At 43.4% G+C, this 17,619-nt stretch overlaps 1 protein-coding gene across 1 annotated transcript in view; it reads right to left on the reverse strand.

Moving 5' to 3' along the window:
- Nucleotides 1-17,619, reverse strand: part of iqgap2 (IQ motif containing GTPase activating protein 2) — a gene marked incomplete at its 3' end in the record, with an annotated part of 79,009 nt that overhangs the window by 13,967 nt on the left and 47,423 nt on the right. Inside the window, exons 23-29 of the mRNA XM_080785211.1 lie at nt 9,808-10,016; nt 9,487-9,642; nt 8,863-9,026; nt 8,061-8,253; nt 5,489-5,664; nt 4,617-4,701; nt 2,967-3,208 (exon numbers count right to left, since the gene is read on the reverse strand). Of these exons, the coding sequence (XP_080641337.1) occupies nt 2,967-3,208; nt 4,617-4,701; nt 5,489-5,664; nt 8,061-8,253; nt 8,863-9,026; nt 9,487-9,642; nt 9,808-10,016 (1,225 nt within the window). The remainder of the gene's footprint in view (nt 1-2,966; nt 3,209-4,616; nt 4,702-5,488; nt 5,665-8,060; nt 8,254-8,862; nt 9,027-9,486; nt 9,643-9,807; nt 10,017-17,619) is intronic.

Below are 17,619 nucleotides of genomic sequence, written 5' to 3' on the forward strand. Positions count from 1 at the left end.
CATGAAGTGTTCCTACTCTATATATGGTCATGAAGTGTTCCTACTCTATATATGGTCATGAAGTGTTCCTACTCTATATATGGTCATGAAGTGTTCCTACTCTATATATGGTCATGAAGTGTTCCTACTCTATATATGGTAATAAAGTGTGGGTCATGACTGAAAGAATAAGGTCACAAATATATTGAGCCAAAATTAGTTTTTGTTTCGACGGGTGGCTGGCATGTCCCTTAGAGATATAGGGAGAGAGACTCAGAGTAGACTTCTTCGCCTGGAAAGGAGCCAGCTTAGGTGGTTCGGGCGTCTGGTTAGGATGCCTCTCGGGGGTCTCCCTAGTGAGGGGTCCTTGAGGCACGTCCCACTGGGAGGAGACCCCGGGGCAGACCAAGGCACAGATGAAGGGATTACATCGACTCACTGGCCTTTGAACGTCTCGGGAGCCCCCAGGAGGAAGTCACTAATGTTGCTCTGGAGAGGGAATTCTGGAGCTCTCTGGTGGAGCTGTTGCTCCTGCGACCCGACTACGGATAAGCGGTTGAAGATGGATGGATTTAGCAGATATTTCTGCTAAATCATCCTAATCACTGCTTGCAGCTTTAATTGTATTTATTTTATGTTCTGTTTTCCTTTGTGTTTTTGTTGTTTTATTTTGAGTCAGTTACCGATTTACATATTTACCGAGTTACAGATAGTCAGTTAGACTCTAGTTCTTGGTGCCTGCCACTAGTGAGGTGACACATACTTTGCCGTTTGTTTTGTTTTGAGTTATTGTAGTTAGTAGTATTGTGTTATTTTTTGGTTCTTGTTTTTAGCTGCTGCTTCTAGTCATGGCTGCCAGTTCCACCCTGATATTGTGTGGGAGTCCAGACTTCTCCAGACCGTACTGAATAACTTCTAGCTTGCATAATGTCTCGAGGCTAGGACTGAAGTCTAAGACATACAGGTCACCTGGGGTGTCGTCTCCTCCAAAGAGGATGACCCGATCTCCCAGCATGCAACAGCACATATACTCCATCCCATGTGGGCGTTTCCCCTTGGGCTCAACCTTCTTCCAGGAGAAGATCTCTGGGTTGAATCTCCACAGATCATTGAAGTTATAAAATATGTACAGCTCTCCATTGTAGGTAAAGGCTGAATGACCATAGCGTCCGTCTAGAAACAGCTGTGTAGAAGGTGTGTTCATCCAATGGTTGGTCTCTGTGTCAAACACTCTGATGGTGTTGTCGTGCTGACCCCACCCATAGCCCCCAAATACAAACATCTTTGTCCCAATGATGGTAGCAGAGTGAAACCATGAATCAGGAGGTGGAGTTCCTCTGGTGTTGATTAAAGTCCAGACCATTGTGGTGGTGTCCAACTTGTAGATGTCATTAGTGAATCCAGTCTGGGCCAATCCTCCATGGATAAACATGACCTTCCCCAACACACAGGCTGAGTGGTATATCCTCTCCTCTGGAACGTTCCCAGAAACCTGTGGTTTGAACCATGTGTGGGCGTCAACATCAAAGGCATAAAGGACATTGCAGTTATTATAACCTGGGTTAGTCATCTCTCCCCAGAGGTAGACGGTATCTTCAATCAGCACAGCTGTGTGACCGTAGCATCTGGAGGGAACCTCAAGGTGAGGTTCTCCTGTTCCAGAGGTCACTGGGGTCACCTTCCTCCAGCGTAAAGTCAGTGTGTTGAAGACCTGCACATCAATCTGATCCTCGTTGTTCTCCTCAGAGTTCATTCCAAAGTAGTACAGCTGGTGTCTCACGGCTACAGCAGCACCATCTTCCTTTGGTGATCCTTTCTGATGCAACGTCCAGGACAACATATTTAACACCACAGTTAATTAACGGTGACTTGAAGTAAACCTGTTGGTTTCCTGCTCTGTAGGAGACGTGAGGGCCAATGGAAAAGGAGAGCCGAATTAGTTCACTTCTAGATTCTGGAGCTCTTTGAATCTTGGCCGGAGGAGTCTTGAAGAATGTTGTTGATTATTGGGTTTAATCTGGACTCTGGTTTAATCTGGACTCTGGTTTAATCTGGTCTCTGGTTTAATCTGGACTCTGGTTTAATCTGGTCTCTCGTTTAATCTGAGGCTGCTGTGCTTTTTATCCTGCTGGCTAGAGTGATGTCATAGCGGTGATGTCATAGCGGTGAGGCCACGATGAGTCCGCTACGGTATGTCCATATATGGTCATCCCAGCAGGTTGGCCACGCCCATTTCAATGCTTTACGTTATTGTTCCATTGTGTGTACAGTAGGCAGTTGGAAAATAATCGATACGTATCGATACATCGATACAGACGTGTTCCTACTCTCACCATATGGTGATGAAGTGTTCCTACTCTATATATGGTCATGAAGTGTTCCTACTCTATATATGGTCATGAAGTGTTCCTACTCTATATATGGTCATGAAGTGTTCCTACTCTATATATGGTCATGAAGTGTTCCTACTCTATATATGGTCATGAAGTGAGGGTCATGACTGAAAGAATAAGGTCACAAATATATTCAGCCGAAATTAGTTTTTCTTTGACGGGTGGCTGGCATGTCCCTTATAGAACCAGGGGAATGGAAGGGATGAGCGAGTTACGTCAGGACTTTAGAACCAGGGGAATGGAAGGGATGAGCGAGTTACGTCAGGACTTTAGAACCAGGGGAATGGAGGGGATGAGCGAGTTACGTCAGGACTTTAGAACCAGGGGAATGGAGGGGATGAGCGAGTTACGTCAGGACTTTAGAACCAGGGGAATGGAGGGGATGAGCGAGTTACGTCAGGACTTCAGGGGAATCGAAGGGATGAGCGAGTTACGTCAGGACTTCAGGTGCGTGGCAACAATGATAATTTTGACAAAGCAATTTCCACCACAAGCCAGCGTGATGATGATGATGATGGTACAGACTGCAGTACCTGGACTTGCGGTAGGTGGCGCTGATGTATTCGTTCATGCGAGGTCACGTGACTGCCGTACCTGAACTTGTGGTAGGTGGCGCTGATGTATTCGTTCATGGGGGCCATGTGTGCGTCGCTCTCTCCCTCGAACAGCCTGTAGGCGGCGCTGTGCTGCAGAAGCTTAGCGACGGAGCCCAGGATCCGCCGCTGCTCCGAGGCTAGCTGCCCCCCCGCCCCGGCCGACACGTCGATGATGTCGAAACCGTCGGGCGCCACGATGGCCGGGTTCATGTAGCGGTAGTACAGCAGGTTACCTACGATCTGTAATATTAATATTAATATTAATATAAAGGGTTCATGTAGCGGTAGTACAGCAGGTTACCTACGATCTGTAATATTAATATTAATATAAATATTAATATAAAGGGTTCATGTAGTGGTAGTACAGCAGGTTACCTACGATCTGTAATATTAATATTAATATAAAGGGTTCATGTAGCGGTAGTACAGCAGGTTACCTACGATCTGTAATAATTCTGTTCACATATAGAGCGTCGCAGTCCCCCCCCCCTCGAGAGACCCGGAAAATAAATCGCCGTTCATTTTCCTCATAGACTTTTCAGAAAGTATTTATTTAAAGACGTTTATACGCCGCGGACAAAGCCAACTCGGATCGTGACAAATCATGACAATAAACACAATGTTTTGGGCCAAACAAATCATTAGAAAGTAGAACAAAACGGCAGGTTATTAATATAACACTTTTTTGTTGTTTTTCTTCTTATAAATTATTTGATCGGCCCCAAAACATTGTGTTCATTGTCATGATTTGTCACGATCCGAGTTGGCTTTGTCCGCGGCGTATAACCGTCTTTAAATAAATACTTTATGGAAAGCCTATGGAGAAAATGAATGGAGAACCATTTCCTGGGCCACTCGTTGTTCTGAAAGGGGGAGGGACTGGGCCACTCGTTGTTCTGAAAGGGGGAGGGACTGGGCCACTCGTTGTTCTGAAAGGGGGAGGGACTGGGCCACTCGTTGTTCTGAAAGGGGGAGGGACTGGGCCACTCGTTGTTCTGAAAGGGGGAGGGACTGGGCCACTCGTTGTTCTGAAAGGGGGAGGGACTGGGCCACTCGTTGTTCTGAAAGGGGGAGGGACTGGGCCACTCGTTGTTCTGAAAGGGGGAGGGACTGGGCCACTCGTTGTTCTGAAAGGGGGAGGGACTGCGACGCTCTATTGTGAAGACCACCTGGACACTTGAACTTCAGTAAATTGGAACTCATGATAAACAAGAACACTGTAATGGTTTGTTAACCCATTCTGACCTGAGATCAGATTCGTACGAGGTTTCCACTGGACACACACTGGTCTGATGAACCCATTCTGACCTGAGATCAGATTCTAAAAATGTCAGTCATTCTTCGATTTTTCAAAAATAGCAGACCTACAAGCTCGTAGCGCGCCACTCGGTGGCGCGATATGAGCTTGTAGATCTGCTATTTTTCAATAGCTAAAGCATAACATGATGCTAACACCAAAACGGGTTCCCGGTCAGAATGGGTTAACCAGAACATAAAATAAAATATGTCCCGGCCATGACTGAGTCCTTTGCCACGGGTACATCCGTCTGATAACTGATAACTGATCTAACCCTGATATCGATTAGCCCCAGATCCACCCATCCAAACACAAACACAGGAACATGAATGAATGAATACATTAATGTACCTTCAGTAGTTCATCTTCGGTAGCGTCAGGGAACTTCTCATGGAGGCAGTTCTTCAGAACCTTGGCGATGTACCTCATACCATAGCTGCACACACAACACACACACACACACACACACACACACACACACACACACACACACACACACACACACACACACACACACACACACACACACACACACACACACACACACACACACACACACACACACACACACACACACACACACACACACACACACACACACACACACGTTACTGGAATGACTTGGGTGTGTGCATTGCAGAATCATTGGGTTCTTCACCCTCCAATGCATTGTTAAACAGCACCATCTAGTGGTACAAAATGATCACTGCCATTCGATCTGATGTCCAACGTGTTCAGCATTCATCTCTATAGAACAGTTCGGTTCTCCCGAAACAACAGTTTGAGGAGAACTGAACTGTTCTAATGAGATTAAACGAATGCCACAGACGAAAAACAGTCTAAGTCCACACTATTTATCCATACTGTATTAACCCATTCTGACCTGAGATCAGATTAAAAAAAAGTGTCTTCTACATCCTGACTGTTTTCTGAAAAAAGCTATGTTTCTATGTCAGTCGTTCTTCGATTTTTCAAAAATAGCAGATCTACAAGCTCGACAGTTTTTCGTCTGTGGTACTTGAGGTTTAGGAGACGTGAGCACACTGTATAACTAACGACGGGAAAACGTCCTTGACATGAAACAGTTTGGGAACCACTTGACTGGTCAGAAATGTATCGGTAGCGCAGCGCCATGCTAGACGCTACGCTACGCTCTAGTCTACAGTGTACGCGCTACGCGCTGTGCTCTCTAGGAGGTGATGGGGTTCAGTTAAGTGACTTACGGGATGTTGTCCAGAGAGGAGGTGATGGAGGTGAGGACTTTATCGGTGGCGTAGCGCAGCGCCAGGCTGGAGGCCTCCAGTCTGGTGCGGACCTCCTGGTGAGACATGGCCTGCTCCGGGGTCACCTCGTAGGGCAGCTTACTGGCCTCTCCCGTCTCTGTCTCCATCTGGTTCACCTGGAAGGGACCACGTTTCACAATGTTAACCTGTCTCTGTCTCCATCTGGTTCACCTGGAAGGGACCACAATTTACAATTTACAATTTAGGCATTTAGCAGACGCTCTTAATCCAGAGCGACTTACATTAAGCAAGAACAAAAGCATGGGAATACATCACATAAAAACATTCATCATGAAACATGCGTAAGCTAAGAAAGTAACAGTGGAATATCTATATAATGAAACTTATACGTATGAACTATACATAATACTACTATACTATAATACTATAATATATACTACTATGCTATACATATGTACTATGGCGTGCTATGACTATATACAATGCAATTCTAGTGCTGTCTACATAACATGCTATAAGTCTGTTTCAAATGCTATCTAAGTCTACAGAAGTGCTATCTAGGGTAGAGTAAGTGCTATGGGCCATGATGGAGTCTCAAAAGCACGGTAACACATAGTGTGTCACCTTCCCAGCAGAGATAGGGGTCGTTTCAAAAACTGTTCTAAAGGTCTAGTTCTGTGTAACCTGTGCCTGTATGTCTTCTTAGTATGGACCTTCTTTTTTTATCTCTACATTTTTAATCCCACAAACTTTGGAACACATTTTTTCACCCAGTGTCAATTATCTAATGGAATCCTGGGCGCCACACTGACCCAGGCCTTGTAGACGTCTACAGGACTGGTTAATCTAATGCAGGGTATGCCAACCCATCCACCATCCCTGTCGTATGTAATGGGAAAATGACATTTCAGTCTATGTGAGCTAATTGTTGACAGAGAAAATACCCTTCCACCTGTTACCAGCAGTCAAAGACCTATTTGTGTTTATTCTGGTAGACTAGAATAAACACCATGTAAGGGCATGTGGTAAGCCAACAGTCAAGGACCTATTTGTGTTTATTCTAGTAGACTAAGGCAACACCATGTAAGGGCATGTAGTAAGCCAGCAGTCAAGGACCTATTTGTGTTTATTCTAGTAGACTAAGGCAACACCATGTAAGGGCATGTAGTAAGCCAGCAGTCAAGGACCTATTCCAGGACAGCATCATATAAGGGTTGTTCATGTAATGTGTTAGCCATATAGGGCCATGTGTTAAAGGAGTGTCCTGTTGCTTTACCCTCATATGTATTTTTATTCTTTCCGTGCTTCTCGAGGTGTATAAGAGAAGGGAAAAACCTGTGATGGGGAGTTGTCATGATACTTTGGTGTTGTGCATCTCCAGGAGCGCTCTTGTATTAAACACGTGATTGTGTCTCAACACTTTTGAACTTTTACATGATCTGGACTTCGACTTCTTTCCATTTTTGATTGTAAGTCTAATTAAATCCACTTCACGTATTCCAGACTCTGGACACATCCTAGTCTATAAACACTATGTGGACTCGTGTGGTGTGACCACTGGACTAAGTTGTGGAACATGGTCTCTGGACCTTAGTTTAGCACACTGTGCACGGGGCCACGTGCAATAAGGGCCACGTGCAATATGGACAGATCTGTCTTTCTTCTTCTTCTCATATAATTATTTACTTATTTAACCCATTCTGACCTGAGATCAGATTCATACGAGGTTTTCATACTGGTCTGATGAACCCATTCTGACCTGAGATCAGATTCTAAAAATGTCAGTCGTTCTTCGAATTTTTCAAAAATAGCAGACCTACAAGCTCGTATCGCGCCACTCGGTGGCGCGATACGAGCTTGTAGATCTGCTATTTTTCAATAGCTAAAGCATAACATGATGCCAACACCAAAATGGGTGCCCGGTCAGAATGGGTTAATACTGTTACTACTGTAAATAATGTATCCTCCTTACTGACATGTTTGCACCATTGGTGAGATGCGAAAAAACTTTTCGCTGTGCTGTACTTGTACTGTACATTGACAATAAATTGAATCTCAATCTCAAGACAGTATGCAAACTCAAATACACAGTGGGCCAAAATAAAGAAATTGGTACAAGTCGAGGGCCGGATTGTGTTTCAACACACGGGCCATTTTTGGGGAGAGGGGTATAGCTGAAAGTTGACACTTGCAGTGCATTGTGGGACTTGTAGTATTATGGTGGTTCCGTGCAATATACCAGAGAGCCAGTTCTATAATACTAATTCAATATCATCCCGCGGGCCAAAGATCTAATGTAAGGTGTAAACGCTCTCCAACTGACCCAGGCCTTGTAGAAGGAGGTTTAAATGACCAACTGACCCAGGCCTTGTAGAAGGAGGTTTAAATGACCAACTGACCCAGGCCTTGTAGAAGGAGGTTTAAATGACCAACTGACCCAGGCCTTGTAGAAGGAGGTTTAAATGACCAACTGACCCAGGCCTTGTAGAAGGAGGTTTAAATGACCAACTGACCCAGGCCTTGTAGAAGGAGGTTTAAATGACCAACTGACCCAGGCCTTGTAGACGTCCACAGGGCTGGTGTTGAGGCTCTGCAGGCCCGTATCGGCCAGCAGCTCTCTGACCACGGGCCCCAGCAGGGCCCTCAGGGCGTTGTGACCTCGGGCCCCTCGGTTGAAGCTGACCACCATCTTGATGACCGTCGGGTTCCCTGTGACGATGTCCTGCAGCTGGTCCACTTTGGACCTGGGGAACGCACGCACGCACGCACACACACACGAAATGCAACGCACACACACACACACACGCACGCATGCACACACAATGCAACGCACACACACACACACACACACACACACAACGAAAATAATCTCAGTGTGGTTCTTTCTCTATTATTGACGGGGATAAAGAATCGACCAAAGTCACGTTTTCAAACACGGCCATTTGATCACCACTTCCAGGGTTCAGGGTTACTGTACGTTACTGTACGTTTCAGCAGCAGGCGAGACCGCCTGGCGGTACTTTTTACACAATTGATGCCCATGGATGCATATTTTCAGAATAGAGACCGCGTTTTTGGGAAAATTCTTTTAACACAAAATATACCCATGGTTTTCAGAGGTCAACTCACCGTATCTCCTCCTCCAGGGTCGGGGGTCAGAGGTCAACTCACCATATCTCCTCCTCCAGGGTCAGAGGTCAACTCACCGTATCTCCTCCTCCAGGGTCGGGGGTCAGAGGTCAACTCACCATATCTCCTCCTCCAGGGTCAGAGGTCAACTCACCATATCTCCTCCTCCAGGGTCAGAGGTCAACTCACCGTATCTCCTCCTCCAGGGTCAGAGGTCAACTCACCGTATCTCCTCCTCCAGGGCGGTGTGGAACAGCTTCAGCAGCAGGAACTCCTCCCTCTGGTTGGAGGCGTAGTTGTAGAGAGAGAAGATCACCGAGTCCATGAACCTGGTGGAGCGGTTCTGAGGCATCTGGAAGATGAGCCGGGCCAGGTAGGAGGGCTGGGTCTGGGAGAGAGATAGTAACCAGGGTTATAGTAGAACTCTAGGTTACTACAGTAACCAGGGTTATAGTAGAACTCTAGGTTACTACAGTAACCAGGGTTATAGTAGAACTCTAGGTTACTACAGTAACCAGGGTTATAGTAGAACTCTAGGTTACTACAGTAACTCGGGTTATACCTGCAGTAAGTAGAACAGGTGATGGTAGGTTACTACAGTAACCAGGGTTATACTATAACTCTAGGTTACTACAGTAACCAGGGTTATAGTAGAACTCTAGGTTACTACAGTAACCAGGGTTATAGTAGAACTCTAGGTTACTACGGTAACCAGGGTTATAGTATAACTCTAGGTTACTACGGTAACCAGGGTTATAGTATAACTCTAGGTTACTACAGTAACCAGGGTAATACCTGCAGTAGGTAGAACAGGTGCTGGTAGGTTACTACAGTAACCAGGGTTATACCTGCAGTAAGTAGAACAGGTGCTGGTAGGCCTCCAGTCGTTTCCTCTTTCCTTTACTTAACCCCTTCAGTCCCAGACCTCCCGCCGCTCCGCCTCCGGACTGAAGTTCCTCCCTCGTCTTCTTACTGCTCATCTTCTTCCTGTGAGACACCACATCCTGTTGGACGCAGACCAATCACAATCATTGTTACTGTCACGTCAGACTTTTAACAATCATAAAAATCATATTAATATGTGGTCTGTTCTTGACCACCAGGTGGTGCTATAGTTTCACCTGCAGTGTCATTCTGCTCTTTACCACCAGGTGGTGCTATAGTTTCACCTGAAGTGTAATTCTGTTCTTGACCAGCAGGCCGATCTTGATGTCCATCAGGTTGAGGTCTTTCTCCATCGTCTGATTGGAGCGGATCTTGGTGACCACTTCCTGTCGCAGGCGTGTCACTTCCTGCTCCTCGGTCAGGTCGAGCGGGCTCTGCTCGAGGAGGTGGACGAACTTACGGACCACCGAGAGAGGGGGGTCACTGGCCCCCGCTGACAGACGCACGCACACACACACACACACACACACACACACACACACACACACACACACACACACACACACACACACACACACACACACACACACACACACACACACACACACACACACACACACACACACACACACAGCTTAACGTCATAAACTTTCCAATAAACTCTGGTAAACTCCCGAAATGTACCGTCACACCTGTATATTACTGTATATTACTGTATATTAACTGTATATTACTGTATATTACTGTATATGCTGCTAAACTTAGCTTTACGGGCAAATCTAGTGCCCATAATTGACCGTTAACTCCTGTTTTCACGCAGTTGTGTGTGTGTGTCTGTGTGTTTCTGTGTGTGTGTGTGTGTGTGTGTGTGTGTGTGCGTGCGTGTCTGTGTCTGTGCGTGTCTGTGTCTGTGTCTGTGCCAGGGGGGCAGTCAGACAGATTTTTTGTGAAGCCACTAAGGAAATGAAAGTTCATATAATGGCCTGTTGTGGCGCTATCATTGGGCTCAAAAAAACCCATAGCCCCATAGAAGTCCATGTATTTGGGCCCAACTTCACCTAGACTGTATTACCTTAATAAACATGGTCATGAATACTTTCTGCTTCCAGTCACTAGTTTAAAGTCTCATTTCTAATGTCATAATATTCTTTTTGGAAAATTATGGTCCCATGTATAAAAGAAATGACCATAAAGTCGCGCATGTTCTGAGGGGCGTGGCTACCGTTACAGTCCCCCACTCGAGTCAAAATAAAAACCAACGAAGAAGAAGGGGGGAAGTCCCGCCTCGTTGTCTGGGCCAGTGTCAAGGCAATCTGTGGGACACATACTCAAAAGACAATTCATAAACAATGAATAATGAGGCAGCACAAAATGTCAGAGTTATATAGTATAAGGATTTTACTCGAGTAAGGAGACAAGACTTACATGACGTGTTCATGCATGGAAACCCCAGTCTGGCTCCCAGAATGACAAGAAACAACAGCCTATATAGCTTGCTCCCACACAGACAACCCCCAACATATAGATAGCCTCAAGGCATTCACCAAATGGGGCAGTGGCATCATAAACAAACAGCCGGACAGAAAACAGCTTGTAACTTGGAGTATTATTACAATGTTTATCCCTAAATTTCCACGACATTACCCCACTTTTAAACATTTAAAAACTCATAAACACCATTTATCAGTACATCGCAGATGCAGGCAAAAACCTGGAACACAAAATGTTAGATACACAGGCAAAATTCCTACATGGCCCTCATCGTCATAGAGCGACCGCTTACACCTTACAGCCTACGATATACAGTGACACAATGGTTTTACAACAATAAACAAATAAGGCAACGCCAAATTAAACATACAACAACCGTTGCAGACATCGGACTCAAGAAAACATCTCAGCACCAGAGAGTGTCCATTCAGAACTGTCCACTTGCACACTTCACAGACAGCGCACTGCAGGTCCCATGTAGTTAAAACCACACAGAGCAAACAAAACCGAAAGTCTCTTTCGCTCCTTCACGGAACATAAGCACAGAGCACCAATGTTCATCACATCCTCAGGGCCCAGACATGTTGCGAGCTTGCAGATTGGCCATTTTGACAGAACAGCCGCACACGTTGCAGCTTTCCGAAAGACCAGACAATGTCACCACACAGGTGACGCAGCTTCCGAAGCATGATCACAGAATCCAGAGCACATGATCGCACAATCCAGAGTCCAGAGTGCTAACAGCACATAACTCCTCATTCAGGAACATCAGTGTGGAGACGTCATAGTAGCAGACTAGTCACATCATCATCATCTCCTAAGCCATGCTGTCATGTTTTTCCAAACTCTCAAGACTCAAGACTCTTCTCATCATCATGGAGCTGAAAGGAACACACTACAAACCAATTTGTAAAAACACCCTACTCTACCTATTACTGTTGATGGTGGACTCAACACTTTGTAATATGACGGGAATATGATAAATCATATTAACATGGACACATGTATATACCAGTCAGTTGTACTTTATAGACGGTTGGTTCCTTACTCACAGAAGGTGTACAGTAAGTGGCATTTAATTTAAAGCTCTCTCTCAGAGTCTTTACTCTCAGCCTGTGAGAACAGAGCCTTTTACTGGGGGTGCAATTAAAGCCTAGGGGTCTGCATGAACTTCTTATCTTAGCTGGATCTCATTTATGGCTAGTCCACTACCTTTCCAATGTCTACAGCTGGCTACCAGCTGACCCCTAACTCAGTAAGCATATGTGCCCATACAAGTATCGCCTCGGATGGAGAACCCATATGGAACTGAGCTCATTCTATACCCACGTTGCTTACACTAACTATCACTCAGCCCTATCTCTGAATACATCCTTATGTCTCTACTATACAACATACAGCAGGTAAAATTTCTATGCACATAGAAAATATCTTCAGAACATCAAGATGATAGATGATGCATATTTTATCCATGTAATACTCACAGATTTGATTCCCAAAATCCAATGATACGTTCCTCCTGTAAACACAGCAATATAACCATTTCCGGCGCACATGCACAACTTTAATTCCCATCAGAGATTAGTAATTTCCGTTAGTACTTCATACCACAACCATGTGAGTAATCAATCTTATGATACAACATGCATCTTGAACCGCCTCCTCCTCCTTGGACCTAATCAGAAAACTGGATCAGAACATAACATTTATACAGGAAACACATTGTATTTCCGTACTTTGTCTATTTCCGGGGCGTCCCCCGAAACAAGACTAGTCAGGCATCTAGAATCTTACTCACAGGCCTCACCGCGGACTCATTTTACTGCCTTCCGAGAATACAGCGAAAAGCACCACAGACTTCATCCTATTGTGAATGCACCATTATAGCACTCTATTCTAGTATTAAAGTTCACAAATGACACTCAAATCAATAGTGTAATCAAAACTACACAGGAACTTTTAACTTTTAAACTACCATGCGTTTTGCACGTGCATCTCTAGAGCTCAATTTTAGGAGCACATTAAACAACGTTTAACCAATGTACAATTCATTAGTCACCTGGCAAGAAGAGCACATCTTTTGTGGTTCACTATTATTCCCTGTCTTCCTGAGACTATGATGACTATCTTCCTATACTTTCTCCATTCCTCATCTAGAGGATTATGACACTTCATATAGAACGGATTAATCTATATCCAGTTACATTAAGTATTACAAAACTCACCAGCTCACAGACCAGCAGAGGTACATGTAATGTTTTTATAGGTTCCATCCAATCCGTGGTATACAGCCTCCTACTGGACCCTACAGCTAATCGAACAATGTGTAACTCATCAATATGATCCTTATCATTTTTAAGCCCAGCCTTGATCACAATCTGATCATGTAAACAGGTTATCCCAGTACAGTATGTCTTAAATTCAACTCATACAGCCAATACATCAATAGAAATAATTTAATCACTATTACTTCTTGTCCTGACGTCAGTGTCTTTTTTCTCTTCCTGCTCATATACTTATTTATTTATTTAGATGACGATTGCACAGCTTATAATTGCTCTTACTATTTATTTAGATGACGATTGCACAGCTTATAATTGCTCTTACTACTGTATTGAATGGTTGGGCTAGAATTTAGTGGTGCCTCTGTTTGTTCAGAGACCGTAACCTCCTTACTAATATCACCACTATCTGATATGCGAAAACACTTTCCGCTTCTCCCATTCCATTTACTAATTCAAATTCACCAGTCCTAGTGCAGCACAATATAGCTTCGATCAAAACCGTCATGTATCCTTACTGTACTTGCATCCTAATTAATTATCTAACCGATACGATACAATATAGAGATTTGACTAATGGTACACTGCCTACATTTCTACAGATTTTAACTCAACATGACCTATATGACTGCAGTAGAACCAACTGTCCATCTACTTATTACTTATTTAGTACTAGTAGAACCAACTGTCCATCTACTTATTACTTATTTAGTACTGTACTATTGAACTCCACTAATTTATATTAGTATTTTAGTATCTAAACTCTGACCACGTAATTCTTCCCTTGTGGTTAGTGTCCACCCTGAGACTGTGAGGCTGGGGTTCAATCCCCGGCCGGGTCATACCAAAGACTGTGAAAATGGGACCCAATGCCTCCCCACTTGACACTCAGCATCAAGGGTTGAATTTGGGCAAGCACCTACGACATACTAGCGTCATGTCCAGAGGGTGTACTTGTACATCAAGCTGCCTCACGCTACAGAAACAGGGGATAGGCTCCTGCCCTATGACCCTATGGCTCAGCAAGGCTACGACCTCTGAGCAGCTGATCATAGTACTGGGGATTTATTGCCTTGACCATGTTGTAAACTCATTAACATTCAGAAAAGTTTTTATTGTCTCTATTTTAACCATGTCACAGGAACTCAGATAATGGTCTTGCAACAGCACAGTACTACATTTTAGTTAATACAACCTATTTTGTTTTATAGCAGCTACAATCACAAACGCAACTCCGTACAACTCTGTACTCACTATCATTTGATCAATGTTCATCTGTCAGCTCAACCTCACCCCTCCATAACTGCAGAGAAAACCACACAGTCAGTCACAAAAATAGCTTCTCTTGCACTCAGTTGTCGCACTCAGTTGTCACAAACGTGTTGGGTTCAAGAATCTGTTTCCTTCAGATCCCGAACTCCCAGTGTCCAGTGATTTCCCAGAAATCCCCAGTCTCTTTCACATCACTGTTTGCCATAATGTTCCATCTCACGATGTCAGTGCATCAATGTCCATGTTAGTGACCAATGTTCAGTTCAGTTCGTTCTGCTGTATCAACCCCCTCATACTGGAAAAAAAAACAAAACCAGCAGGTTGAATTTGACCGTGGTATCCTCTTTCCAACAGAACGATGAGGCTTTATTGACAGCTGCACACTTATCTTTGCATAATATTGCAATCCACTGCACACTAACGTTTGCAACCATAGCCGCTATGTTCTATTCCGTATTTTAACTTTTTGGGTTCCTGTCCTTCAAATAATGTCATATCTCTGTCACATGCTATTCAACTTTGCTAATCACAAGCGCTGCCCCATTTCTTATACCGGGCAAATAGCATTTGGCATACTTGTTTAATTGGAGAATGTACATGCAATTACTACTTAACTCTTTTAAGATGTATAAGACCAATGTTCAGCTGTATCAGAACGAGGCATTGTAACAATACCATGTATCATTATAATTTAATTTCCATGAGGGCTTAACCCCTCACTATAATTCATAGTGAAGTTAATAGACTATGCTACTGTGGTTACTATCTACCCAAATTTCGTTTTGCTCCCCATTCTGATAGAGACAATGTCTACAATGCACTTAACTAATTTAAGCTATTTAAAAAAACAATGCCCACTAAATGTGCTGCTCCTATTTAGCATCCCACCCATAATGGGTTACATTGGTATATATATGATTTAAAAAAATTGTATACTGCAGATTTACACTTTAAGACATACTGTAGATTACCCAACCTGATATAATAATTACTTACTTAATTTCTTTCTCTACCAGACAATTACCTAAGGTCCCTATAGAACACCATCTGTTTCTTCCTCAACTGATTATTTCAACAAACCACTACCTCCAAGCATTATTTTGCACCGCATGGGGTGAAGCACTCCACATTCCTTTGCATCTTTTCCTGCTTTTACGACAGCCTATATTACACAAACCACCCGAGCCACATTTTACGTCCTTAATTTAACCCTAACACTATGGTTATGGCAAACTTAAACAACTTAAACAATAATCACTATTATGAGTCCATAAAACTCTTCTTTCCTTCTTTCAGCTCTTTTGAATGCATTGATTGCATACATCATACTCAGTGATATATTTTCAGCCTATTTTTATGTTCCTAGATCCTAATCTTATTGAGGTACTTATAATCCCGGCCACATTCTCTACTATACTTCCGTAACATTTTTCCATTCTGTTTTATCTTAAACCTTAAACAGTTTAACATTAACATCATACTATTCTTTATGTTCCTACTTCTCTTCGCTTTTCTCAAACTGACTACAATTTAAACAACATGCCTCGTGCACATAGTAGATCCGCAATTTAACAAAATCAAGTTATCTTTATCTCACAATCTTACTAAACTAATTGACACACTGTCCAATATACTATTGAAAGGACGCTCTCAATCCAGAGCGATTTACAACAACAATATCCTGGCCATATCCTGGCCTACTAATCAGGCATGGCTTGCCTGGAGAATTTAGATAAAATTTCGCGACAACGCCCTTTGCAGGGAGCCGTAGAATACTGAATAGCCCCCCCCTGGGCAAGCTATCATGCCATGTTAAGGAAAACAAGTCTCTACCTTAGACAGTCACTGATCAAAGTTTTGAGTTCGAAAAACCCATACTAACATAAAATTAACCTAATCAGACACTCAACCGACCATATGAGGTTTTTTGTAGTTGCTTTTTCATCAAGATTACTTCAGCCCCACATATATAATTATATTATATAGTTATATAATGTAGTTAATAGACTTAACTATTATAGGCCTGCTATTTTATCAGGATTACTTCAACTCCACATATGACACAGAACAATATCTATAATAGAATATCTTATGATTTCAGCACACCAAAAACTAATAAACTGTCCATAAATGCACCGAAATATCTTCTACAGGCCTAAAAAAAATGTTCTTCACAAATTTGAGCATTTCCACTCATACACATGTGTACACTCACACTTTCAAACAGTATACATCGCGACATATGTACCCCATACACATTCTGTAGGTACTCTTATTCACTTCTTAGTTTCACTTCCTTAGTTTTATCCCTATTTTTGGAACTATTTCCGTTTTCTCGTCTCGAGAATTATGTGATTAAAATGTATTACTTTACCTCTTAGGTATACCTCTGTCTCAGGCATTCTCATAACTCCATTTTAATTTTAGGCTGAATTTTAAACCATTAAATCTTCCCATTTCCACAGTCATCCTCTCACATTGCCCCTATCACACACACACACACACACACACACACACACACACAGGCAGATAGGCAAAAACACTCAAACACAGTAGGCCTACATTCACACACTGGCTAGCCAATTTTCGTTGCTTCAGAAAACAACAGGACCCTAGGCAGGACCATGTCCCCCTATTAGACAGCAGGCAACAATGAATGATTTATTGAATAGACTACCCTTTTTTTCCCCAAAATGTACACTGGTACAATTCGTCAGACCTCCATAAGTCATTCAACCAACCAAACACTGTCCCTCCGTCTCTCATATGCACATATGAAAGGCAAAACTTCACAGTTTCCCTCTTTAAATATAGGCCACGCCTATCGTGATCACAACCAAATTCATCACTGATACTTTAAAACCCTGAACAAATGCAATACCTCATTTTCTGAACATCCAAACAGACCCATAATACTCACTTGCGCGATGTCGACCCAGCCGAAAGACAGAACTTTACCCACCAGGCCGAGACGCCAAGCCCATACAGCACTCATCTCGGTAGGAAACCTTCAAATATGTCAAGGCAATCTGTGGGACACATACTCAAAAG

This window comes from Protomyctophum bolini (assembly GCF_963924005.1).
Source record: "Protomyctophum bolini genome assembly, chromosome: 16".
NCBI classification, from domain to species: domain Eukaryota; kingdom Metazoa; phylum Chordata; class Actinopteri; order Myctophiformes; family Myctophidae; genus Protomyctophum; species Protomyctophum bolini.